General features: G+C 43.3%; 3 protein-coding genes across 3 annotated transcripts in view; 2 read left to right on the top strand and 1 right to left on the bottom strand.

The window, feature by feature from the left end:
• Window positions 1-1,383: 1,383 nt before the first annotated feature.
• Window positions 1,384-4,484, top strand: LOC117737243 (uncharacterized mitochondrial protein AtMg00860-like). Its single transcript, XM_034543013.1, has 4 exons — window positions 1,384-1,687; window positions 2,676-2,823; window positions 4,047-4,117; window positions 4,474-4,484. The coding sequence occupies exons 1-4, from the start codon at window positions 1,384-1,386 to the stop codon at window positions 4,482-4,484; spliced, it is 534 nt and encodes a 177-aa protein (XP_034398904.1).
• A 274-nt stretch (window positions 4,485-4,758) lies between these two features.
• On the bottom strand, window positions 4,759-14,299 carry LOC117737244 (solute carrier family 49 member A3-like). The gene is made up of 9 exons (XM_034543014.1): window positions 14,116-14,299; window positions 9,952-10,106; window positions 9,913-9,919; window positions 8,934-9,156; window positions 7,558-7,595; window positions 6,508-6,665; window positions 6,104-6,207; window positions 5,660-5,841; window positions 4,759-4,839 (listed from the first exon to the last, which is right to left on the bottom strand). Exons 1-9 carry the CDS (start codon window positions 14,281-14,283, stop codon window positions 4,759-4,761), a joined length of 1,116 nt encoding a protein of 371 aa, XP_034398905.1. The 5' UTR covers window positions 14,284-14,299.
• A 4,790-nt stretch (window positions 14,300-19,089) lies between these two features.
• The window catches only part of LOC117737556 (polycomb group RING finger protein 3), a 37,870-nt gene continuing 29,566 nt past the window's right edge, over window positions 19,090-27,393 (top strand). The window contains exon 1 of the mRNA XM_034543607.1: window positions 19,090-19,236. The gene's annotated coding sequence lies outside the window, so the exon portion shown is untranslated. The remainder of the gene's footprint in view (window positions 19,237-27,393) is intronic.

The raw sequence follows: 27,393 nt of genomic DNA on the forward strand, positions 1-27,393 counted from the left end.
CAAAATGTGAAATAATTCAATTCATTACATTACATTACATTACATGTCATTTAGCTGACGCTTTTATCCAAAGTGACTTACAATAAGTGCATTAAACCATGAGTACAACTCAGAACAACAAGAATCAAGCAAGTACAATTTCTTCAATAAAGTTAAACTACAAAGTGCTATCAGTAATTTAAGTGCTACCAAAGTGCTACTACGGCTCTACCTTCCCTATTCAAGGTATAGTCAAAAAGATGTGTTTTTAGTTGGCGACAGAAGGTGTAGAGACTTTCTGCTGTCCTGATGTCAATGGGGAACTCGTTCCACCAATGAGGAGCCAGCACAGCAAACAGTCGTGACTTTGTTGTGAAGGAGCTACAAGCCGATTGGCAGAAGCCGATCGAAGTGAGCGAGGTGGGGTGTGAGGTTAGACCATGTCCTGGGTGTGAGGTTAGACCATGTCCTGGATGTAGACCGGACCCGATCTGTTCGCAGCACGGTACGCAAGTACCAATGTTTAGAAGCAGATGCGGGCGGCCACCGGTAACCAGTGAAGGTCACAGAGGTCACAACCTGATGGATTCAGCATGAATACAATACAAATGCCCACGTGTTAGTGTGAGCACTGGATTACTAAAAGGAAAAGAAGGTGCATCATTTATTCAGCTGGGACAAGAAGTCCAAGAATCCTGGTAAGAAAAAGCATACTTCAAACTCATTTTCATAGGGAATCCCCAGATTGTAATCGGCCAAGAGGATTAGTGCATTCAGCAGGTTTTTACATTAGGTTAGAATGTTGCAATAGAAAAGAGAAAACACAAAGAATGCATTGTGAGCACAGAAAGCAAACAGCAACCAGTCAGCCCCCAGATTAACCCTCGCCAGTCACCTCTGCAATGTCAGTGTATTTAACACAGTCAATGTATATGGAATCCACAGAAAGGTAGTGCTCAAAAGAGTTGATTAATACTTATTAAACCTTTATTATAAACAGTATCCCAAACAGCTGATATATAATATTGTCAACATAACTCTTGAAGGAAAATTTCCAGGTATCACCGTCATGACAGAGCCCACTTCATCCCACTCAGCTCCCAGAGGTGTTCTGGTCTCAAAGATTGTAACTACACTATGGGGAGACAGGCAGGTTCGGCTGAAGCTCATCAATGCATATAACAGACCTGTGCTCTTGAGGCGAAATGCTAAGTTGGCTGATGTTTATACATGTGCAGCGCCTGAGGACATGGATGCTGCTGAACAGACAGAGGTTCCCCTGGCCGGCTGCGCCCAATCAGCCATGCCTTCTACTGCTGACGTAACTATTTGAGTCTCTTATGCTACTTGGATGACTTGCTGGTGTTTGCACCTGATGAGTAGACTGCCTTGCTACGCCTGGAGATGGTGTTTAAGAGGCTGCGTAGACACAACTTGAAGTTTGTCCCCAAAAAGTGTTTCTTCCTCAGGAGGTCTTTAAAGTTTCTTGGCCACATTGTTGATGAGAATGGTGTCTCAGCAGACCCCAGCAAGGTTGAGAGCATCACCAACATGGCAAGCACTGATCTCAGGGAGTCTGATGGCGTGACTCCGTCCCAGAAGCGCATACGCTCCTTCTTGGGGATGGTAAATTACTATCAACACTTCGTGCCGGGTTACTCTGCAATGGCCAAGCCGCTGTGTGACCTGTTAAAAGAGGAAAGAAGAGGTAAACAACACAAGAACAAACTATCAAGCAGGAAGTTGTGTGCGGCTGATTAGACACCGGAGCAGGGACAGGCTTTTGAAAGTCTGAACGCTTCACTGGTCCACAGTGTTGTCTTGGCCTATCCTGATTTCAACCGCCCCTTCATGCTGTGAACCGATGCATCTTTGGGTGGCATAGGTGCGGTTCTGTCTCAAATTCAGGAGGGTGGAGCACGAGCCAGGCCCATTGCTTTTGCTGGCAAGTTGTTATCCCATTCCCAAAAGAACAACCAAACTCCATTGGTTGGAGTTTCTGGCTTTCAAATTGTCAATCTGCGAAACGTTCAGTGACTGGCTGAAAGGCCACAAATTCCCTTTCTGGACAGATAACAACCCGTTGACTCACATCCAAAGATTCAATGAGTCTGTCCTGGTCACAAGGTACCTGGAGCACTGGGATAGGCTGACTGTGAAGGATGGTGTGCTGTATAGAATTTCAAGGGACCAAAAGACCAAAGCAAAGCGTTTCCAATACGTTGTCCCTGACTCACTGAAGACTGAGGTTCTGCAGGGGATTCACGTTAGGGCCGGACATCAAGCTCAGTCCAGGAGCCTCAGCTTGGCGAGACGAAGGTTTTTCTGGCCAAACCTCGACAGGGATGTAAGAGACTATGTTCGTCATTGTCAACGATGCATTGTAAGCAAGACAGTCGAGCCTGAGGGTCGGGTCCCTCTGGAGAGCATAACAACAACCCGGCCACTGGAGTTGGTCTGCATTGACTTTTGGTCAGCTGAGGACTCCAAAAACAGATCTGTCGAAGTTTTGGTGATAACCGACCATTTCACAAGGATGGCTCAAGCGTTTTCATGTAAAAACCAGACAGCTAAGCAAGTGGTTAGGGTTCTATGGGACCAGTACTTCTTAGTCTTTTGATTCCTGGAAAGGATCCATAGTGATCAAGGTGCTAACTTTGAGAGTCTGCTGATTAGTGAGCTTTTCAGGGTCTCAGATGTCAAGAAATCGCACACAACCCCCTACCACCCAATGGGGAATGGGAGTGTGGAATGTTTCAATCGGACCCTGGGTGGCATGATTCGAGTGCTGCCCCCTGAAGAGAAGGCTGACTGGCTGCGACGCTTACAGACTCTGACGTTCATGTACAATTGCACAGAACATGAGGGAACATGGGGGTGCATGTGAAATGTCTGACCTGGCCTCATCCTTGCTAGTTTCAGGAGATAATGGTGGTGAGGCAGAAGAGACCTCGTATGGGAGAGGGGCTGAGCCTCATAGTGTGGCTAGCGAAAGCCTTGACACTGAAAGTGACAGAGAAGGGCCCCTTGACTGATGCAGTGCCTGTGGATTCAGAGAGGAGAACCATTGAATGGATTACTCAGTTGTCTGTGCCAAGTCTGGCATTACTGACATGTTACGAGTGTTACTTCTGACCACCAGGACTACTCTATCTCACTTGAGGATCACACAACTGACTGTGATTCTTGCCCTTTGACTGCTGGGGATGTCTCAACAGATGTGAGACAGTCAGACATTGCTCTGACACCGACGGATAACACATCTGACACTTTGCATACTGTTGTTCAGGTCTCACCCGCACACTGTGGTCGTTTTAATGCACAAGTCAGGTCAAGATTCGGTTGCTTAATCAATCCTGTGAACAGGCTTATACAGACCATATCTAGGCAAGATGTTGTCCAGGAGTAGCTCAATGTTGAGGCTGTTTAAAACATGTTCCAGATTTTTACTTTTTAAGACCATAAGCCCATAGCTTATGTCTTTATGGGTCTGGAAAGTGTTGTATTCGTATTCGGTTGAGTGTTAAAAATACACTTTGTCATTTCTTATTTTCAATGTATTATATTTTATTTTTGTTTATTATTCAGCGATCCTGTCGAGTGTGTGTGAATTTTATTGTAATGAGCTATTTTTATTTAGTGTTATTTCTAAAATCTGTTCCCTGCGGAAATTGAGTTATATGAGTTGAGTTAAGAAATATTAGGTCATTAATAAGTAGTTATATGCTGAAATGAGGGGTTGGTTGTTTGTCTCAATAAAAACCCCAATGGCATTCTGTTTCGGTTTATGTGCTCTGTAATGAAGACCCTCCATTACAAACATTGGAACACAGCTTCAAGGAACGAGACACACCCAAAAGGGTGAATGATTTATTTGAATGTCTTGATGATTGATTCTGGAAGATGTGGAGTCGAGTATGTCTGAAGGCAAACCCGTGAAGACAATTGCAAGATTAGCTTGGCCAATCGTTACTCAAATGATTGGGAGTATAAACGGTTTCTTGGTGCAGTCAAATACTATGCAATGTGTACTGTGTTCACTCACCTCTGTTGTGTCTCCTCTCCAGGGTGTTCCATCTAAATGAGTCCCCCGGGTGCCTGAGCACCAATTTATGGCAGATGAGGCAAGAGATGCACGGTCAGAGCAGCTGTTTGTTAGGTACATGTCACAGGGGGCAGTGAAGGAACCTTTTCTAACACTTAGAGAGATAATGTCATTCGATGCCCAGTCCATTGCAAACGAGCTGCAGCAGCAGATCCAGAACAATGGTCTTGCAGAGCTTAAGTGTGTAGCACAGACATATGATGGTGCAGCTGTTATGAGTGGGTCCACTGGAGGTGTGCAAGTACATTTTAGAAGCCTGAACCCTGAGGCTATATATGTGCATTGTTATGCTCATGAGCTAAACCTAGTGTTGTGCCATTCTTGCAGGGCTGTTTCAGAGGCTGTGGAGCTTCTCAACTTGTTGGGAGTGTGTGTATTCTTTTTTTCAGCACCTCCCTAGCCAATCATCACAAGTTTCAAGAGGCTCAATCCAAGCTTGGCTCGACAGCAGTTGAGTTCTTACAACTTTCAAACACTCGCTGTGCATGCCGGCTGCGATCAATTAATGCAATTCTTGAGACATTACCTGCCATTTTTGAGCGTCTCTCTGCCATTGGATCTTCCATTGCTGTTGGTCTCCGAGCGAAGCTCTACAAGTTCTCTATTCACTACTGATGTTCCAGACACTTCTGTCTGTAACTGAAGGACTCCACAAGTTCCTTCAGAAAGATACTTTAGACCTGGCAGAAGGTTTTATCAGCAAGCTGTATGTGACACTCTGAGGGGCTAAACGCACAGATGTATTTGCCACAGAGCTGTATGAGAGAACCAAAGGCCGTGTGCCACACCCACAGTATCCCAGAACAAGATGCTAAGAAAAGGCATAAACAGAGGAAAATGGAGGATTTTGTGTTGGAGACAACTTTGGGTTCAGGCACTGAGTTGATCACCTCACAAACCTTGTGTGGACAGGATAGTCAGTGAGCTTGAACTACAATGTTCTAGTGTAGATGCAGGCCTACTAAAAGCCATCCAGGCATGCAGCCCTAAATCTGAGAATGTCTTGAGTGAATCACACTTGTATGAGCTTGCCGAGCACTATGGCATTGGTCTGAAACCAGAGGAGGTTTCTGGTGGCCAGAAACTTCCTTGCCAGCAAAACAGAGGCTGGATGTCCACCCCAAGGAAACATGATTAAGCAAAGCAAATGATTACAAGTGAACCGGAGTCATTTGTGGGCAGAATTTACCATGAATCAAACTTCATAGCAGAGGCATGTGAATGGGATTGAGAGTATTGCACGTTTAGGTACATGGTTGATCAGTGGTACTTTAAATTGTCTGAAATCACCTGTGGATTCTATTTTTGAAATCATTTGAAAGCATTTCTGTGTCTTTTTTATCTGCCTCTCATGCTATCCTGGATCGAGTCCTTTAGTGTTTTTCTCTGTACATTGCAATCCTAGTTTGACTTGGTTATTGTGAATGCATTGGGTGCCTTCCATTTCAGCCCATAATACAATATTTATTGTTAGATAATTAACAATCTATGAGCCGTCTGAAACAATGGATATCCGCGGCCACAAATGGGGGACAAATTGACGCTCCTCCCCCTTTTTAAATCCCAGAAACGCACCTGTCTGTCTCGTTTCACGCCTTGCACGCTTGGAGCGTCCTTGGAGCCCGTCGAGGCGGCTCTCGGTTTGGTCCCGTACACCGCCTGCTCCTCGGCCTCCAGCCGCCGGTATCGCGTGTTGAAGAAGATCACGAAGCAGCAGCTGAAGAAGGTGCACAGCCCGGCCATCAACATCAGCGGCACTGAGGGAGGAGGAACGTCCAGGTTACTGATGTTCTGGCATTCTTTTGCTGGCCCTTCTGACCCACAATCCTTTGCGCTTCAGATATATGAGCAACAGGTTCAAAGTTCACGGTGCCGTGTGACGACGAAGTCGTGAGTATATACTGAATTCATACTGCATGTTCATACATAACGGAGGGCACTGAGTCAGATCGCCCCCCCCCCCCACCCCCCACCCTGAGGTTGAGACGCTCACGGGAGGCATGAGGTCACGTGACCTACCCTTCCAGCTCAGGACGATGTCCCCGCAGGTCGACAGCGGAGAGTCCGTGAGGCGTTTAGTGAGAGACTGAAGGAGGACGATGAAGAGGACGGACTGAATCTGTCTGGAGAAGATCACATTCAAACAGCCACGACTATTATGAATTACACAGAGAGTTCAGAGAGGAAGTCAGGGAGACAATGGGTGTGTGGAAACCTTTAAAAATCTTGTTGTTTTTACTGGGGTCCGTCATCAACAGCTCAGGAGCTATCATTTGTTAATTTTACTTTCTGACAAAAGGAAACCACTCAAATGTCAAACAGTTGAGTTCCTTTTGAGCAGAAACACGGTAACATCTGTGTAGAAAAGTGTTTAAATCACATGTAATCTGCCACACTGTATCCTGGTCGTTGTGTTTGTTCACCCCGATACGAAGAGGAGTCCGGCTGACGTTGCTTCCCCAACGGGATACGAACACTCCACCGACAGCTCCATAGCTACCGGGTATATGGAGAACCCGAAAAAACCAAAAAGGGAGCAGACGACAGCTACGGCAGTTCTCTGGTGCTGCAGCAGAAAAACCTGAGAGGAGGAGGAGGAAACATGAATTATGAAATCAAAAAACAGTGGTGATGAGCCGTATCTCTGTGTACCACCTTTATTGCCCAATAGCTGCCACATAAATGTAATGATATTCAACATTATTGTGTGTCCACTTGGTTGCTTGGTATCACTCATCCAGCTTTACTCTTGTTCATTAAAGTATTTCTATTTGTTTGACATAGAGAAGAGCAGCTGGTTAGTTTACATGATTGAAGGATCTCTGGGAGTTCAGAACCACAAACACCTCCATATATATATTTATAGTGTTTGCATGATCAAACACTGCGACATTCCCTTTGTTCTTTCACCCACTGACCCGTCTCGTCTCGAGTGTGGATTTTTGTGTCATCGCCCATTCATATTCATACAACCAGTGTGTGTTTATGATTACATTGTTCACTCAAGTTCTTCATAGATTGAGCCTCTTGATTCTGCTCCCCAAAGTGCGCCAGATTGATTAACTTAACTTTAAATTGTACCAGATATTCTTCCGGGGAAGCATGGCCCCACCATAGAGGGTCAAAGGTCCACCGACCAGTCTCACAAAATCCAAAGGTACGATTTTAAGCGCATGTTCTGAGAGGAATGTGACAGTACTAAGTAACTTAAATCTAAGATGAACTTGAAATAAATCCTCCACCTGTGCCCTTGACCCCCTCCCCTCTTGCTTAGTCGAGGCCTGACTGCTCTCATCACAAACATCAACCGCACACTGTTCTCTGGTCTCATACCCCCCCGACTCAAGCTCGCCGCTGTGCTAAAAAAAACCTGGTCTTGACCCTGACATCCCTAACAACACCGGCCCGTCTCCAACCTCCCCTTTCTGTCCAAAGTCCATGAGAGAGCTGTTGCATCACAACTCAAGTCTCACCTCAATCTCCATAATCTCTACGAACCCTTCCAATCCGGCTTCCGTTCAAAACACAGCACAGAAACCGCCCTGCTGAAAATCACAAATGACATACTTCTTGCTGCTTTCCATCCTCCTTGACTTCAGTGCCGCCTTCGACACTATCAACCACTCCATCCTCCTCTCACGTCTCCAGTTCTCCCTTGGCATAACTGGGACTGCCCTTTCCTGGTTTACCTCATATCTTTCAGAGCAACATCAATTCATTGCCATAAACAACTGTAAATCCTCCAACTCCCCAGTCACCAACGGTGTCCTCCAAGGTTCTGTGCTTGGTCTCCTCGTCTTCATCATTTACATCCTTCCCCTTGGACAAATCATCCGTAGTCTAGGTCTCAACTTCCACTGATACGCTGACGACACCCAACTCTACTTCTCCTCCAAGACCATCAACTCAGTCACCCACTCCACTCTCACTACCTGTCTCACTGATATAAAATCATGGATGCAACAGAACGTTCTCAAACTCAACTGCAATAAATCTGAAATACTCATCATCGGCTCTAACTCCCTCACCCGCTCAGCCCAGACCGTCTCTTTCAACATTGATGGCTCCATTGTCACCCCCTCCACCCAGGTCAGCAACCTCGGTATCATCCTCGACCCCACCCTCTCTTTCCTACCCCAAGCCAACCACATCACCCAAACTGCCTTCTTTCACCTCAGGAACATTGCACGCTGTTGGAAGGCTTTTATTAGACCGATTACAGTATCGAGACGGGAGGGAGAAAGGGGTCCCAAGGCATGGTTGAGTTTTCATTGTAATTGGTTATCCTCATTGACTGCATTGTAGTTGTATCTTCACCTCGTTTCCTTCTGCAGAGCCTTGTTGACATTGTTAACTTAGTTACTACGAGGACCTTTCATGTTGTGTTGATTCTGGCACCCCCTGTGGACTAAAGTGGTAGTGTCTCTGAGAACCAGACTCTCTTTAGAAAACCTCTCAACCTACTACAGCAGGGTCTGACAGTCTGCCCCTCTCAGTCCTGGTTCTAGTTCTCCAGTGCCCCCCATTCCCTCCAGTGGGTCGAGCAATACGTCCGTGGTGTCGGCTAGAAGGAGGAAGTGGAGGTGGAGGAGGAGGAGATGCTGCTGTTGCCGGAAGCTGAGCTCTCTTCCTCCCTCCGGAGCTCCAACCACAGGTTGAGGGTTGCAGGTGAAGCTGTATCTGGGTCTAATCCACGGTGGACTGATAAGGAGTGACTGGGTAAGGAGAAGTGGATGAATAAATAAACCATTGTATATGTAAAGGTGTTTGGCTGATGTGTGGCTCTCTACCCGCTGACCCCTGTGGAGGCCGGTTCACGTCCGCATCTCAGCAGAGATGAGTCACTCACACATGGAGGCGATGTTTGCGGTGGCGCGCTGGTGGTCAGGGAACCAGTGAGCCGCCACCTTGGTGGGGGTGAAAATGAAGAGAGGCTGAGCCATGGCCCCGAGGGTCTGACCCGACATCACCAACAGGTACTTGGCTGTGAATCCCGGGCCCTCCGGGTACACGGACGCCCCGATGAAGCGCAGCAGGGCCCCGAACATGTTTAGCCACGCCCCCAAAATCAGCTGCAGAGGCAATATGGTCATGTTGTCATGCATGCGTTTACTCTAACCCTAAATATGAAATGTATAACACATCACAGGAGAGAGCTTCTAGACTCCAAGTGTTTCAGTCAGTGAGTTTAATCAATCTGACCCAATTTAAAACACCCATTCTTCCACCGATAACACCACACCAGATTCAGATTTGTAATTTAACAGCTAAAGTTTCTTTAAATTTACGGGAACGCAAGACTAAAATGCAAAAAAAAAAAAAAACATTTTTGAATCCCCCCCCAAAAAAAGTTGTAATGGCCAAAAAAAGTTGAATGTCAAAAAATATATTTTTTTTTCCCAAAAGAAAAAACAATTTAAAGGAAAAATTATATATTTTTAATGCTAAAAAAAACATTTTCAATGCCAACAAAATTATTAAAATGTTTGTGCATAATGTGTACGTACAGTATATTAATTCCGCACCCCATGAGTGTCATCTAAACTGAACCAGTCAAGCGAAGGGAACGTAGTCGGCCGCCAGTTAAGAAACATGAGCTACGCCTCATGAGGTTCATTAGAAGGCTATTTGGCCTTGTGTGCTTTTGATTCGTTTGGCATGCAGTTAACACAGAAGTCATAATTTTGTTTTATTGAAAAGTCAAACCCTGGCATTTGTTTCTGGTGTTTCAGCAAACCAAGATATAAATAGATTCCACAAACTACAGATATTGTGGTTTTGTTTCCATCTCTGTCCTTTCTGCATCCACGGGAAGCCTTTCAGCAGACACAGATCCTCTTTGATCGTTTTCAGAGAGAGGTTCGTACCGTGGCAGCCCGAGGGTGTCCAGCATCCACGTGGACCCAAAGCTGAGCGGTATGGCCACCACCATGTAGACCACTGACAACCAGTTGATCTTCTCCAGACTGACCCCCAGGAACTTGGCAGACCGGTCCGCTACTGGTGCAAAGGTCAGCCATAACTGGGGAAGACACACGGTGGGGGGATTTGTTCAAAAGTGATGTCCGTAAATGTGATGCTTGGATCAGTTCTTAAAAGCATGAGATATGAATATAAAATGCAAATTTTCTGTAACGAATGATTATACTGGAGGACGGGTTTGGATATGAAATACTTTTACATAAATAAACCAATGAATAAACCAATGTTTCATAATCAGTATCCTGCCGAAAGCTCAATCTAGAAGCTCCTTATTATAGGAATTCAAATGACATTTTATGTTTTATAAAAGAAATATATTTATAAAAAAATAGGAAATGTATTATAAGAGAATATTTTAAAAGAAGGAAATCAAAAAGGTAACTGATTCCAATGGCTGTGCTTAAAATAGAAGTGTCCAGTTAAATCATGACATGTGAAATGAATGCATCTGTTATTAATCCTTTATAAAAGTGGTGTTTTATTGGAACCAAACAGGACACGACAGACAGGTTGGATTTTCTTTCCACAGGCGTTAATTAATTACATAAAATGTATTTATCTCAGCAGCAAATCCATTAAACAAGTGTATTATATATATAAAATTGCATATCAGCAATCAGACGTTGCGGTCATGTGAAATGGGTGAGAGAGAGAGAGAGAGAGAGAGAGAGAGAGAGAGAGAGAGAGAGAGAGAGTTCCCCCTTCACATTAGACCTTTGTCTCATGCCTTGATCTACCTGTTCTGACCCTGTTTCGTCTGTCCCGTCGACCCTGGACCTTTGTTTGCCTGTTTCGACTGACTAAGTAACTGAAACTAAGTAAAAGTATTTTGCTTGTCCATCTGCCTCTGAGTCGTGCTTGTGAGTTCCAGTACCTGTAACCCTTACAGTCAGGAGTTATATTATATTTGGTGATACTTATTCCCAGACAAAGAAAAGGTAATTCCCATGGAAGGTGGGGCCGAGTATCATCGGTACAAGTGACGATACAATACTCAGTGTAAAGCACTTTCAATTCTTCACATTAAGGAATGCAAAACTACAAACTTTCATATTGAACAATTTGTCTCAACACAAAGCAGCCAGACAATAACTTAACTTAAATCAGAACATGTCTGATCAAGAAATAATCAATCAAGGCTCAGAATCTGACATTCAAGGCCACCTTTTTCGAATTGGACAGTGTATTTAAAACTCCCCTCGAGGCCCAACCTAAAACTGTAGTGGCGGAATTGGCGTTTCTCGACCTCTAGCGATTTATCTTTATTTCTTTAAACTAATCATTAGCGCTTCATGTTCTGCCTGCAGTCTCACACGTCTTCCCACATGACCAAGATGCTTGTTTACCCTCTCACTCAAAAAGCTAACTCCCGGCCCACCCTGGAGCCTCAGCAGGGCGGCTGATATCCAACTGGGTCGTCAAGCAGTTATTTACCACATCATGAATGCCTCTGAGCATCTTTAGTGAGAGAGAGAGAGAGAGAGAGAGAGAGACATTGCCACTTAATGACAACACCTTTTATTATTACCTTTGTATCACTGTGGTATTAGTATATTTGTGTGGTATTAGTACCTTTGTATCACGGTGGTTTTCTGCTCTCATGTGACCGCTACTGAACAAACTAACACAAACGTAACAGGTTTCTTCGTCGCGTGACTTTTATTCAAGTACGATTGTTGAAATTATAGCATGTTTTCCCCATTTAGATTTAGGTGTAAAAACAGCCTTCACAGCGAAAACATTTAGACAAACACAATCATGGCACTCTTGTTAGAAATAGGTTGTTAAGAGTTTGCATTTGTCTAATAAAAAGGTTACGAATTCCCCCTCAATTCTGTTGAAACATCTCTGGATGTTGGATACGTACGTAACCGTATCTCTTAGATGTCAGGTTGCTTCTCTGGGGAGGAGAAACCAGTTCACCCAGCTACATTTCTAGCTATACTTCTTGACCAATATCTGCAGAACTGGGTGTGGCACTTCTTTCTTTTCTTTTTTCCAATGTGTGCACTAGTTTCCACTCAGAACACCTCAGAGATCAATTACCTGGTGATGTGGTTTCTGTAGATGGCATTGCCCTGGCATCCAACACCACTGTAAAGAATCTCTAGTTATCTTTGATCGGGACTTGTCCTTTAACTCCCACGTGAAGCAAATCTCAAGAACTGCATTTTTTCATCTACGTAACATTTCAAAAATCAGGCACATCTTGTCTCAAAAAGATGCAGAAAAGCTGGTTCACGCGTTTGTTACTTCCAGACTAGATTACTGCAACTCCTTATTATCAGGCTGCTCTAATAAGTCTCTTAAATCCCTCCAGTTGATCCAGAATGCTGCAGCTTGTGTACTCACACAAACTAAGAAAAGAGATCACATGACTCCTGTATTAGCTGCTCTGTACTGGCTCCCTGTAAAATCAAGAATCACATTTAAAATTCTTCTCCTCGCCTACAAAGCCTTGATTGGTGATGCACCATCATATCTTAAGGAGCTTGTAGTACCATATTGCCCCACTAGAGAGCTGCGCTCACTAAATACGGGGCTACTCGTGGTTCCTAGAGTCCTAAAAAGTAGGATGGGAGCAAGAGCCTTCAGTTATCAAGCTCCTCTTTTATGGAACCAGCTTCCACTTTCAGTCCGGGAGGCAGACTCAGTCACCTCATTTAAGAATAGACTTTAATAGTGCTTATAGTTAGGGCTGAATCAAGTTTGCCCTGTTCCAGCCCCTTGATATGCTGCTATAGGCTTATAGGCTGCTGGGGGATGTTTAAGGATACTCTGAGCTCCTCTCTCCTCTTCTCTCTCTCAGTATGGACAAATGTACGTCTCTTCATTGCACCTTACTAACACTACTTCTTCCCCGGAGTCTTTGTGACTTCTCGTCTCATAGGGTCTATTGGACCTGGCTGTGTATGAAGCTGGTCCTGGCTCCTGGGTCCTGACTCCTTTTCTCTGCTTCGTGCATCCAGCCCCTGGCCTAGACCTGGCCTCCTTCCCAATGGCCCTGCCTCTTTCTCTGTGCCTCCTGCCTCAAAGGCCTGGCCTCATTGGTCCGGCCTCTTTCGCGATGCCTCATGCCTGGTGGGTCGGCCTCCTGCCATGGCCCTGCTGATGCCCCCCCCTCCTCTCTTTCTCCTTCCGTTTCATGGATTGTGGACATCTGGATCGTGGTCCATGCCTACTAATTATACATAACGCTGTTCATCTGTACACATGACATCTATTGCTTCTGTCCATCCGGGGAGAGGGATCCTCCTCTGTTGCTCTCCTGAAGGTGTCTTCCCTTTTTTTCCCTTGTCGAGAAAGTGGCGTTTCTCGACCTCTAGTTTTATTTCTTTATTTCTTTAAACTAATCATTAGCGCTTCATGTTCTGCCTGCAGTCTCACACTTCTTCCCACATGACTGAGATGCTTGTTTACCCTCTCACTCAAAAAGCTAACTCCCGGCCCACCCTGGAGCCTCAGCGGTTATTATCATAAATCTCTCTCTCTTGCAAAAGATGCTCCGAGGCAGAGAGAGAGAGTGAGAGAGAGACATCACCACTTAATGACAACACCTTTTATTATTACCTTTGTATCACTGTGGTATTAGTATATTGGTATCATTATTACATTAGTAGTATTAGTATATTTGTGGTATTAGGTTAGTATATTTGTATCATTATTACATTAGTATATTTGGTATTAGATTAGTATATTTGTATCATTATTACATTAGTATATTTGGTATTAGGTTAGTATATTTGTATCATTATTACATTAGTATATTTGGTATTAGATTAGTATATTTGTATCATTATTACATTAGTATATTTGGTATTAGATTAGTATATTTGTATCATTATTACATTAGTATATTATATATAGTATATATTATATTATTATTGTTTTAGTTTTTATGTAAAGTTGGTTTAACGTCAACTATTCAACGTCGTTTTCTTGAAGCAAACAAACGCTGCTGCACATGGATGAGCCTCAACATCAGAAGTCCAGCCTAAAGAAGCGGTGTTTCCTCCAGGTTCTAACACCGTGAAGCAGAAACAACTCACCGTGGCGTTGGAGCAGTTCAACAGACACAGAACGAGCAGGACGAACCACCTCCTCTTGTAGACCTTGAACAGCAGAAGTTTCTTCAGCTCCGTGTTCGGGGTCCTCGGAGCCTCGGAGGAAGAAACCGAGGAAGAACCCGTCTTACTCTCTGCGGCACCATCCTCCATGAGTACATGCAGAGTATCCAAAGAGTCCTTTATAGCTCCAGAACACAGCCGGGAGTGTTCCAAAACATTAAAGATCTACAATAACCAAGATGAACCTCTCTGTCATTGAAACAACGGCCCCGGATGTACACATTAATTTCTACAACTTAGGTAGAGCCAGTGTATGTTGATTTTAGGGACATCATATTACATATAACGACAAAATGTAGAGGATGAAGAAAAACACCCTTTAATGTCCAAAAAAACAACATTAACTTTTACATAATAACCGTCTGAAACGCTCTGTTTTCGCTCCTGTCTCTTTAAGTCCTCCTCCCGAAAAAGTCCAGTCTACTCTGATTGGCTGGCTGATTGGTGCACTTTTGCACAAGGAGTTAAAATAAGGGATGTCATGCTTCATGTTATTGGGCTATGACACATGTGCGTAGAATGTGGTTCCCAAAAGGCTCAATAGCTATCCTGCACATGTGTACCCTAAAAGGTTCTGTCGGTCCGAGCGCAATCAAAGAGCACCTGAGAGGACACCATCTCTTTATTTCTAGCCCCATCTGTTGTAACCATAGACTGTATCTAGGAAGAGGACGTAGTCACCCATTGGTTAGTGGACTAACGTTTTGAACCCTCAAGTTTGTCAATCTTGGATAATGGTCGTCGCCATGTTGGTTTCTTTCCAACCGATAATCAGAAGTTCCCATATTTGGAATGTGAAGGACTTAATGACGTGGTATACGTCTCTGTTAGCGTCAGAGACCTGTCAATCAAAGTAAGCCCCGTTCTAAAGCATCCTCTGCTTTATGGTCTGTTTGACTCTAAATGACCATAATTTACTAAATGAACATTGTGCTGTATTGAAGAAGACTTGAAACTAGAGATTGAGACCATAAACTCATATTTACAATGTTTACTGAGGGAATAAATCAAGACAGAAGTAGAGGCATTTCCTCATAGACTTATATACAACCTGACTTATTTTTGCAACCGGAGGAGTCGCCCCCTGCTGGTCAGTAGAATGCAAGTTTTGAGACACTTCCACATCGGTTTCACTCCGCAGAACCACAGGTTGCTGACCGGGTACAACACAAGTGCAGTAAAATGTGGTCAAGAAATGATGCAGTCTTGTTTTGCATTATTATTTTTTCTTGTATCTGGTAAAAGGAAAAGAGTGAGAGATCTTCACTTCTTTAACATCTCTGTGTGCACTGAGGGTATGTGGAATAATACTTTCAAAATGCGAAATAATCCACTTCACAACCTGATGGATTCAGCATGAATACAATACAAATGCCCACGTGTTAGTGTGAGCACTGGAAATTATTTAAAGAAAATAGAAAAAGGTCCATCCTGGTAAGAAAAAGTCCAAGAATCATTGTAAGAAAAAGCATACTTCAAACTCAGTTCATAGGGAATCCCAAGGTTGTTATCGCCCAAGAGGATTAGTGCATTCAGAAGGTTTTCACGTTAGATTATAATGTTGCAGCCTTACACTAAAATAGAAAAGAGATAGACATAGAAAAGTGCCCTTTAAGTGATTCAAAGAATCTTAAAATCAATCCTGAATTTCACTGGCAACCGATGCAGCGATGCAAAAAAAACATGGCCGAAGTGAGCTCTCCGAGGCCGATAATGGGAAGATGAAGATGAAGCTGAAGATGAAGCCGAAGATGAAGCGACATCCAGTCTTTTATTTTACGGCTAAACAGTTGCAGAGAGTGTCCAGGTGAAGTCTTCTGGTTTGACTGAAACATAGAGTGGAGTGTCGTCCGCATATCGAAGATTATCAAAACCAAGATGGAGTTTCAGTACTGTGTTTTTAAAAAGCCCGATTGGAATTTATCTAAAATATTATTCACTTTAACAACTTGAGTGAGTTTTTTTTCCTGCTAGTACTTTAGAAATTACAATTTATTTTGAGATGTTTTCGGGCGATCTGTGCATTCTTTTCCGTTCTCGGGAATGAAAAAAATCTTGGTTACACCTTCGAGGAAATTTCTTGAAATTTGGCATAAATATCCTCTTTGACTCAAGGATGAACAGATGCAATTTGGTGGTCAATTTTTTCTATTAAGAATCAATTATGACAATTTCATACAAATGGTGAAAAAATATGAATAATGACATTTTGGACAGTAAACTGCAACTTCATTGATTCTGAGGAGCTGTTGTTTGGGAAAAGCAACGTCAGTATATGTCACACAGTCAATGTATATGGAATACACAAAAAGGTATTGCTCAATAGAGTTAATTAATACTTCTTTAATGTCTTAAACCTTTTTTATAGACAGTATCTCAAACAGTTGACATGTAATATTGTCAACATAACTATGGAAGGAAAATATCTTAAATGCAGAAGCACGTCTATACGCTTCAGGAAGTTTTACTTAAAGCGGTCGTGTGTTGCATTTGGAGGTCCTTCATTGGCTGACGCAGAGCTTAGTTTACAGTCCTGGTTTTAAGTTGCTGTAATCAGAGGTTAAGAATCACACTTAGCTCAAAGGTAACTCGTCCTGTGGCCTCTTCACACAAAGCTCACCGGCTCCTGGAAATGACTCAGTATACTTGATTGAATTAATGTAACCGCAGCGCCCCAGAAAAGGTTTAAATTGAGTTACTGTACATCCTGCACAAGGAATATGAAAAAGAGATTCTGTGTTGTGGTGAAGAGCGACGTATGCAGTTGAAGACAAAACAACAACAAAAACACACACGGCTGCAGCGTCGTGAGGCTGAATCATCTGTCAGAGACTCGAAAACCTCTGAGGGGGTCACAGATGTTGACCTGTTGTCGGGCTAAAAACAGAGATTTGGGGGAAAAACTGTTTGTTTGTTTTCGACATCATCACGAAGAATCTGGAGCCGGCTTTTGGTTCTTCGGCTCCCCACCTGGGGAACGAGCTTCCTGGACACTTGACGGCTACCGGAAAATGACTTCTCAATTAAATCAAGGCTTTAAACATGATTGCTTACTGCAATTTTAATAAATTAGATGCATAACTTATACATTTTGTACCCACCTTTTTGTCGTCTTTTAAAGGCAGTTAACTTAACGTCTTAACACTGAATTGTCTTGTGTCTGAATGGTGCTCTTTAAATTAAATTGCCTGGCCAATTATGGCATTTCTCTCTGTAGATCATTCATTGTGCATCAACAACATAAATAAACTGTTGGTGTTTACAGCTTCCTCCATTGGTGAGAGGTCAATTGTAAAGTTTAATTTAAGGATTTAAAATCAATTATTTCAATGAATTTCATAGAAAAATGTAATTATTTTGAACTTATGTTAAGGGTCAAATCCATTTCCCATACATATCTATAAACTGCATATTTTGGATATATTAGCACCTTGACTTGATCGTTTATAACTGCACTCTTTTCGACCGCTGCACACCGATTTCCCTTTAGGATAAATAAAGTTCTGTCTTCTGTCGTCTTTATTTTCCACAATTTCATAAATGTGACCACAGGAAGTGAAAAAAAAAGGGTCAGATGTTGCACAATGAGTTTAAAGAATATTATCTACACTCGGGGGGCAATATAACAGCAATATCTGACAATGCAATGCAATACGTTCTGTTTTCAGTTACTTTTGTCTCAGTCTGTCTCTCACTGTTGCCTTTCTTTCCACACACACACACCTGTTCCCACTTCCCTCATCTGCTCTGCAGGTAGCTTCCTTCCCCTCCTCACCTGCATCTCATTCCCTCATCAGCCTCTCATTTCATATAACGGCCATCCTCGTCCATCCTCTGTCAGACCTTCAGAGCCAAGAGCTTCAATCACCTGGACCTGTGAGCCCGTACGAGACGCCACATTTAATATAGGGCAGGTCTGTAACAATGGATGCCCCAGTATGCATGTTATCTTCTATTAATTGATCATCATTTGTATAACTGGTACCTTTTGCACGTTATTGTGTTGCATAGTGATTTTTTATAATTTTGCAGGAGGAAGACGTCGTTTGGGAAACATGACGGGTGGTCCAGACCTGGCAAAGGATCGATGGATGGCCCTTAACACATGTTATACTTATAAACTTGAGACTCCCCGGGGATGACCCGGGACACGCTGGAGGGATTATATCTCTCCCCCCCCCCCCCAGAATGAACTGGAGAATGTTGCGGGTGAGAGGGGAAGCCTCGGTAGGCCTGCTGGGCCACCTGCCAACGTGACCCTGACCCCGGATCAGCGGCTGATAATTGATGGAGCTTGCTATATTTCTTATTTTCATTGTATTTCACGATTTGGTGGGTTCACTTTACTATGCATACAAATTTGGCACATGAATAAATATGGGTGAATAAAGTTTTTTTTTTTTTTTTTTTGAAAAATCTTTAAGGTTTTTTAAATATAACACTGGTTTTAGGTATTTACTAGCTGTTCTGGAGCTTTTGAATATAACACACAACCTTCCTCATCAGATGGAATAGACTGTAAAAAATTGTTATTTTAGTTTAGCTCTTTAAAGTTGAGATTTAAGTTCCTTTCTGGACATTAGCAATTAAACATCGTATTTTAGTTATATATATATTTATATATGCTATCTCTAATTTATGAAGTCCATAAAATGTTACTTTGTCTTATATGTATCTATAGAGCACTTAGTCTATAGATACTACTGTCACATTAAACCTATTTATGTCACACCATGAAAAACAACCGTCGACTTTGAGCTATTTCCTCCAAATGAATAATGAATGACACACACTCCGCGGATCAATATAAAAAATGAGTTGCACTCTTTCAGCCCCCCCCCCCCCCCCCGACCGCCTTCCCACACCCCCCCTCCTTCTCCGAACCCTTCTGTCTGTGCTCCGCGCATGCGCAGCGCCGCTCCAGTATAGCTGTTTCGGCCTGTTCCGCGGCCGCTCGGTCATTTTCGCCTCTTTGTTGTACTGATAGTGGATTTAACTCGGATTCAACCCCGATATCCAGCGGACCGTGCTGCTCCCAACCAGGTTAGTTCGTCCAGCTGGACTTGTCCTCCTCGTGTTCGGTCCCCGGTGGGGTCTACCGCCGGTTTACGGTCCCGGTTCGTGCCCCCCCCCCTCTCTCTCTCTCTCTCTTTACCACCACCCCCCCCCTCCTCCTCCTCCTCCTCATTTTTTCGCATGTCTCTTTCCGCTTGGTGCTACGGGGCTTTGCTATACGTGTTGTTTTGTGTGTGTGTGTGTGTGTGTGTGGTGTATGGCGGCGCAGGGCCCTGCAGTTGCACACCGAGGGGGATGGAGGCTTTCTCTTTTCGGTGTGTGTGTGTGTGTGTGTGTGTGTGTGTGGGGGGGGGGGGGGGAACGTGCACGGCAACGGCGTCGGCGGCGGCTCTCCGGCTCTCCGGCTAGCCCGGGATGCACACGGTTAGCCGGCCCCCGGAGAAGGAAGGAGGCTCCCGGCAGCCGCCTCGCTGCCTGTCTCGTCACGTCTTTTAAATGCGGCTGTTTACTCTCAAACAAGCACCCGGTTCTTCTTCCCCCAGTGAGCCGGAATGTTCTTATAGGAGGGACACGCGCACACACACACGCACACACACACACACACACACACACACACACACACACACACACACACAACAAAAAAATCATGCTCCACCATTAGGCTAACCTCTTCCTCCTGCCGTCCAAAGTTCAGTGTGTGTGAGTGTGTGTGCGAGAGAGAGGATCTACATGAGGTTTAGATTAAATCAAGACAGAAAGTTGGTGCTTTACTTCTTCTGGATGTCGCCCCTGCAGCGAGGAGCCCTGTGTGTGTGTGTGTGTGGGGGGGGGGCATGCACAAAGCAGCCAACAAGTCTGTGCAATTGATTATTTATTTATGTATTTAGTTGGGTGGTGGTGCATCTTAAACGTGGTCACCTTAACAACAGGACCAGGCTTCACATTCTGGGGTTCTCTCAACTTTTAGTTACTAGTTACTTTTTAACACACACACACACACACACAGGAAGCCCGGTCGGGGTGACGAGCAGGCCAAGGTGTAGGTGTCTGGGCTCAGTCTTTAGTCACCTGTGTCCCGCTTTGACACCTGAAGGACGTGTTCACGTCAATCTGCTGGAGAAGGAAAACTTTCTCTGTGCAACACGTGAGCGTACGAGCAGGGGGTTTGTTGTTGTTGTTGTTGTTGTTGTTGTTGTGTGTAACAGCCCCAACTAGTTGTCACACGTGATGTTTGAGTATTGTGTCCAGCTGTTAAACTTTTTTTAATTAACATTTGCATGGTCAGTAAGATCCTGGACTTGAGGGAGGAGGAGGGGGAGATTTGGACTACCCCCCCCCCCCCTTTTCTTCTTCTCTGTATCATTTCTTGAAAATTCAGCTTTTTTTTTCTCTCACTAAATTTAAGAAAACAAGGTTTTGCTAAGTTGCAGAGTTTTGCATCGTGAGCTCGAGTCTTCCAACTTGCAGTTTCGACGTCTTTTTGATCCGCAGGTGCGTGCACCGTAAACCTCAGACCTTCACACAAAAACAACAACAACAACAACAACAACCACCACCATGTTGGCGTTGAGTTCACCCGCACAACCTCGCCGTGTATCGACATTCAAGCCCCCTCAGGCGCCGTCGTGCATGTCGAACCTCCACAACCCGACTTGCTTTTTAAAGCCTTGCATGTCTCACATCTTACCCGCTAATTATTTCAATTTTTAAATATATATATATATATATATATATTGAAAGAGTGTCTTCTCGCCGCTTTTGTGAGCTTCAATTGCCTGAAATCCTGTACCAGCCGATCACACCGCCGGAGAGGAAAGAGAGAGAGAGAGAGATCCAAGTCCAGCTTTCACAGAGCGTCAGTCAGAAGTTAGGTCTCTCGCCCTGGCTGTCGGTTTCTCACGCAGACCAAAACAAAGAGGTCTCCGTGAGCTGAACCTCAAACTTGAAGGACCTCGCGGGCCCTCGCAGGCGGCTCTCGGGCCGACCCGACTGTGACTTGGTCCGTGCTCAAGAGATGCCACATATGGCCGTTGCACATGCTGGGTTTCCGCTTACATTGCAGGGGAAACCCCAAATGACCTCTGACCTGTAACTGAATAACCTGCTACAGCACAACGACAAATTACGGCATTGATTTTGACCCCAAACTTGCGTCCGCTCTCCTTTTTAAAAAAAATACAAAAAACACCTCCCCGACAGGACCTTTCGAGCACATTATGGCCTCTTAAGGGCTTGATAATGTACCAAAAAAAAGTGATTTTAAACTAGAGAACATGTATTTTTTTTGATCCCAGACAGCTTCTTAAATGAGCTACTGAGTAACTGTGGAGAATCTCTCTCTGCTAAAAACCGAGCTGCAGTTTAAATCCTCAGCACCGGACTCACTTTCTCCTCAAACACTTGATGAGAAATGTAGAAACGTAGATTGCAGTTATGCTTTTATACCCCGTCCAAAGTGACCGATCGGCCGTTTGAGGGGAACAAAGAGTCCAAAGTGACCGATCGGCCGCCCAGATGTCAAGCTCAGAGCACTTTCTCCTTTTTAAAAAAAAATAACTCTTTACTGAACGGATGCACAATCCGGAGAACTGAATACCTCGGTGGAGTAGATGGCTCAGGAAAGAAGCTTGTTTAAAAAAACTCACTGCATACTTGGCAAAGATCGGTCGTGCTGTCAGACATGAAACTAATAACGAGATCTACGCCGAGGCCGCTTCCAGCTGTCGCCTGGTTGTTTTTTTACTCTTTTTTTTTTTATTCATGCTGAATGAAAATGATGAGCACGTCTCTGGTAAACACATTTTAACAGTTGCTTTTGTATGATATTTTTTTTGTTTTGTTGTGGAGACACTCAGTTTTATATTTCTGTTGATTTTTTTTTAATTAACTTTCTCGTCGACCAAGAATTTCTTCAGGCATGGTTTTCAACGTAAAACAAAGACTGTCCTCGACTAGAGATTCACATCCACTCCAAAATTGTAAGGTGTCTTTCTCGGCCCACGCTCAAGCCTTTTGATGAAATTCGGGTGAGTAGTTTTCCCCGTAATCCTGCTGGCAAACGGACAAAAATACAGAAAGCAAACCACAATCATAACCTCCATCGCGGACATGTTTTCATTCTCTTAAAATCCTCTTAAATCCTCGGTGTTTAGATCAGGGAACAGTAAAGAAAAGAAAGAAATGTACACTTTTATTGATCCCGGTGGGTAAACTCTTCTCTGCATTTGACCCATCCTTAGTTATTGAGGAGCAGTGAAGCGACCGGGGGTTCAGTGTCTTGCTCAAGGGCACTTCAACATGCAGCTAATGGGGATCAAACCGGGTACCTTTGTGGTTACGGGACGGCCACTCTCCCCCATGACCCCACTCTTAAAAACCTCTGAATCCAAAAGTGAAGACTCATTTCCCAGAGTTACTATTTAAACTTAAGCACATGATAACAAAGATGTTTTTATGGCAGCAGGACGACAAATTCAACTCTGTAATCGGTGCACATCGAATCAGACCAGAGGTCACGAGAATACACATTAAAATCAGTGCAGAACGACGAGAATCCAGATTAAATCTGTACAAAACAATGAGAATACACATTAAATCGGTGCAAAACAAGAAGAATACACATTAAATCGGAACAAAACAAGAAGAATACACATTAAATCGGTACAAAACAAGAAGAATACACATTAAATCGGTGCAAAACGATGAGAATACACATTAAATCGGTACAAAACGATGAGAATACACATTAAATCGGTACAAAACGATGAGAATACACATTAAATCAGTACAAAACAAGAAGAATACACATTAAATCAGTACAAAACGATGAGAATACACATACTATAAGGCGCACTTAAAAGCCTTTAATTTTCTCAAACGACAGTGCGCCTTATAATCCGGAGCGCCTTTATATATGGATTAATTCTGTTTGTGCTTACTGACCTCGAAGCGGTTTTGTGTGGTACACGGCGCCCTGTCAAAATGTTTTAGTACGACTTTGGTAAACTACAAAGCCGCACCGCTTGCAGCATTATGGTGCGTTCACACCAAACGGCTTTATAACTCGATTCAGTTTATTCGCCAGTCAAGTTGTGTTCATTTGTGTCTTTCGCAACCAGTTGCGAAAAGGGGGCGTGGCTTGTCTCGGTAAAAACAGTTATAATTTCCTCCATCCACCACGGTCGAAATAACCACTAGTTCTGCTTTATACTTGTTGTGGACATCCCATAAACGTCGGAACATCTAACGCCCTGGTGTCTGGGTTCATAACATCACCCGTAGGCTCACACAGCTCGGGGAGCTTCACAGCAGCAGCCTAAAGGGCGGAGCATCTCAATGCTGATTGGCTGCTACCAGAGCAGCAGCAGCCAAACGGGGCGGAGCATCTCAACGCTGATTGGCTGCTACCAGAGCAGCAGCAGCCAAACGGGGCGGAGCATCTCAACGCTGATTGGCTGGCGAGTTGCGAAACTTTTCCAACTCGCGTTGGAAGTTTAAATATTTCAACTCTGGCGAAATTTCGCAACGCAAGCCTTTACGGCTACCGTAGTCAGGAGCGTCGCGGAGTAATACATACTGTGCTTCGCCGTAATATTACAGTGTGTGTGTGTGTGTGTGTAAGGACCCCAAAATGGCAGCTGTCAAGAGACACGCTTACGACGCGGACTTCAAACTCAAGGCTGTCAGTCACGCAGTAGAACATGGGAATAGAGCCGCTGAGAGAGAATTCAACATTAATGAATCAATGGTACGGAAGTGGAGGAAGCAAGAAGATGACCTGCTGTTTTTTTTTTACGTGTTACAACTGAACAAGGTTGAGAGTTATTGTGAACACGTTTAATAAAGTTTGACTGACTGTTTTGTTTCGCTTAATGCGCCTTATAGTCGGGTGCGCTTTATATATGAAAAAATATCGAAAATAGACCATTCATTGACAGTGCGCCTTATAATCCAGTGCGCCCTATAGTGCGGAAAATACGGTAAATCAGCACAAAACGATGAGAATACACAATAAATCGGTGCAAAACGATGAGGATACACAATAAATCGGTACAAAACGAGAAGAATTCACATTAAATCAGTACAAAACGAGAAGAATACACATTAAATCGGTACAAAACGAGAAGAATACACATTAAATCGGTACAAAACGAGAAGAATACACATTAAATCGGTACAAAACAAGAAGAATACACATTAAATCAGTACAAAACGAGAAGAATACACATTAAATCAGTACAAAACGAGAAGAATACACATTAAATCGGTACAAAACAAGAAGAATACACATTAAATCAGTACAAAACGAGAAGAATACACATTAAATCAGTACAAAACAAGAAGAATACACATTAAATCGGTACAAAACGATGAGAATACACATTAAATCGGTACAAAACGATGAGGATACACAATAAATCAGTACAAAACGAGAAGAATACACATTAAATCGGTACAAAACGACGAGAATACACATTAAATCGGTACAAAACGATGAGAATACACAATAAATCGGTGCAAAACGATGAGGATACACAATAAATCAGTACAAAACGAGAAGAATACACATTAAATCGGTACAAAACGACGAGAATACACATTAAATCGGTACAAAACGAGAAGAATACACAAATCAGTACAAAACAAGAAGAATACACATTAAATCGGTACAAAACAAGAAGAATACACAATAAATCGGTACAAAACGACGAGAATACACATTAAATCGGTACAAAACGAGAAGAATACACATTAAATCAGTACAAAACGAGAAGAATACACATTAAATCAGTACAAAACGATGAGAATACACATTACCGTATTCAAATCGGTGCATAACGATATCTCGGGGTCAGGTGGGGCCTTGTTGTTGTTGTTGTTTTCTTCTGTTCCTCAAACTGTCAAAGTCGCTGAACGCTGCTCCTGGAAGGGTTTCTCTTTGGGCTTTCAGCTGTTCTTGTTACTTTTTGACTTTTAACCTTAAAATCAAATAGGATGTTTATTTTAATGCAATTTAAAACATTTTTTTTATTATTTACCCACAGCTTGTCCTCCACCAGTTCCAGGAAGTTTGTGTTTCACCTGCCAACAATTTGGAAATATATCACCTATTATCGCGCCCGTTTATGCCTCGACATCTCTTTATGCCTCCGGTTGTTTTTAACAAAGCGGTCTTCTTAGAGCAGATATTCGAGTCCAATATGTTTGTGCATTCGAGATTTAATATCTGAACGCCGGTTGCTCGAGTCCCACTCACTCTGCTTTTCAAGTTGAATGATTCACACGGCGTGGACAGAGAGCGTCTTGGAACTCGAGATTTGCCGGGAGACGCGTCATCGCCGCCACTGTTTGTTGTCGTTTCGCAACGATTACGCAATCTCACCTTGCCTTCTGCAGTTATTCTGGGCGTGAGAGGCTCTCGTGGAGGAAAGAAAGAAAGAAAGAAAGAAAGAAGGAACCAGACAATTTCACACGTCAGCTTTTATTTAGCGGCCTGTCAGCTTTTTTGATTAAAAAAGAAAGAAGCCCCCTCCCCCAGATCAAAGGGTCTTTGTTTCGCCCCCAAAATTCTCCCGAAAGTCTGCAGCCCGGAGACGCGCATGTGACGGCACCGTTTAGCATCTCCGTGAGGCTTAACGAGCCCAGAGAGCCGCTTGGTAAATGAACGTCGGTGGGCCAAATGAGGAATTAATTACTCTGCCCGCCTTGAACCCGGAGGCCCCCGGCTCGCACAGTAAAATGAGTAGTAACTGTCATCTCCGTGTGTGTGTGTGTGTGTGTGTGTGTGTGTGTGTGTGCGACTCTTCGCCCTGCGGCCCGGAGCCCACAGCTTGTGGTTAAAACTGGAAAAGCAAGAAGGAGCTCCACGGTTCACCAACAACAACAACAACAACAGCAAAAAACATGTGACGGCTCGTTGCAGCAAGTTTCCTCTCCACCGCAGACTGTGACTTGAGAGTTTGCACAAATTATCGTCATTGTGTGCACAAATTATCGTCATTTGTTGTACAGTGTTGTAATCTTGGTTGACGGATAGCTGTGGAAAATTACTGCAAAACCTTTTTTTTTTTTTTTTTTTTTTTTTTACACAATGATGAGCTCTTTTCAGCATTTGAAGGGAAAGAAAAGCAAACATGTTGCAGGTTTTAACGCTTCTAATAAAATGTGTTTATTGGTCACGTGTCGTCGCTTCTCTGCGTTTTCCACGGTCGTGTAATTAAAAAGGTTTTATTGGGGACAAAAGAAGCAAATTGAAGACCTAATTCGGGGCTTGAGGAAGTTGCGTTTACCTCGTTTAAAAAAAAAAAAAAAATAGTTTTCTGACATTTTATAGGCTGAATGAATAATAAGTGAATCATCAGAACTACAAACGGATAAGTCGCCGGTCGTCTACGTCCGTGAGCATTTGAAGTGACCTCCAATGACTCATGACCTCACTGTGTTCACCTGAGGACGTTTCTCTTTAACGATGTGTGTGTGTGTGTGTGTGTGTGTGTGTGTGTGCTTTGCGTCAGTGTTAGACACATGCATATTACACGATTAGGACCAGTTATGGATCCGCAGTATTTTCACATTTTCAGTTATTACCTCCAGTTAAGTTTTACCTTGCTTGAGCACCTGGTTTATTTTTTTCTCTGGTGCACAGGAAATATGTTTTTTTTTTTTTTATAAATGGAAGAAGTGGGCGTGAACAGATACTCCGATATCCAAGAAAAGGTTGCAGCACTAATGGAATTATTTTGGTTCATAGTCATATTTTACTGGAAATCTATTGCTCTGCTTTTATGGCATGAAATGTGAATTAATTAGTTTCATTAGTTCCTTTTGTATGTTCTACTTATAAAAGCTATTAGTCATTATTGGCTGCATTTTGCATCAACTGTGTTGGACTCTGTGGGAAGTCGAATTAATTGCTTTGCGGCACAAAACGGCAATAAATGCACTTTTACAGCTGAAATTACCCATCAATTAGTCTATCAACAGCTAATTAATCAGTAAATTATTGTGGTAGTCAATTGATTGTAAGAAAACTGCCGCATGCTGCTGCTTTTTGTTATCAGATATTTATGTTATTTAAATATTTTTGGGGGGGTTTTGGGCCGTCAGCAAAACAAGTCATTTCAAGGAGTCATTTTGAAAATGTATAATCAGCTTTTCTTCCGTATTTTCTGTCAATTTGTAGGG

This window comes from Cyclopterus lumpus, chromosome 10 (assembly GCF_009769545.1).
Source record: "Cyclopterus lumpus isolate fCycLum1 chromosome 10, fCycLum1.pri, whole genome shotgun sequence".
In the NCBI taxonomy this organism is placed as follows: domain Eukaryota; kingdom Metazoa; phylum Chordata; class Actinopteri; order Perciformes; family Cyclopteridae; genus Cyclopterus; species Cyclopterus lumpus.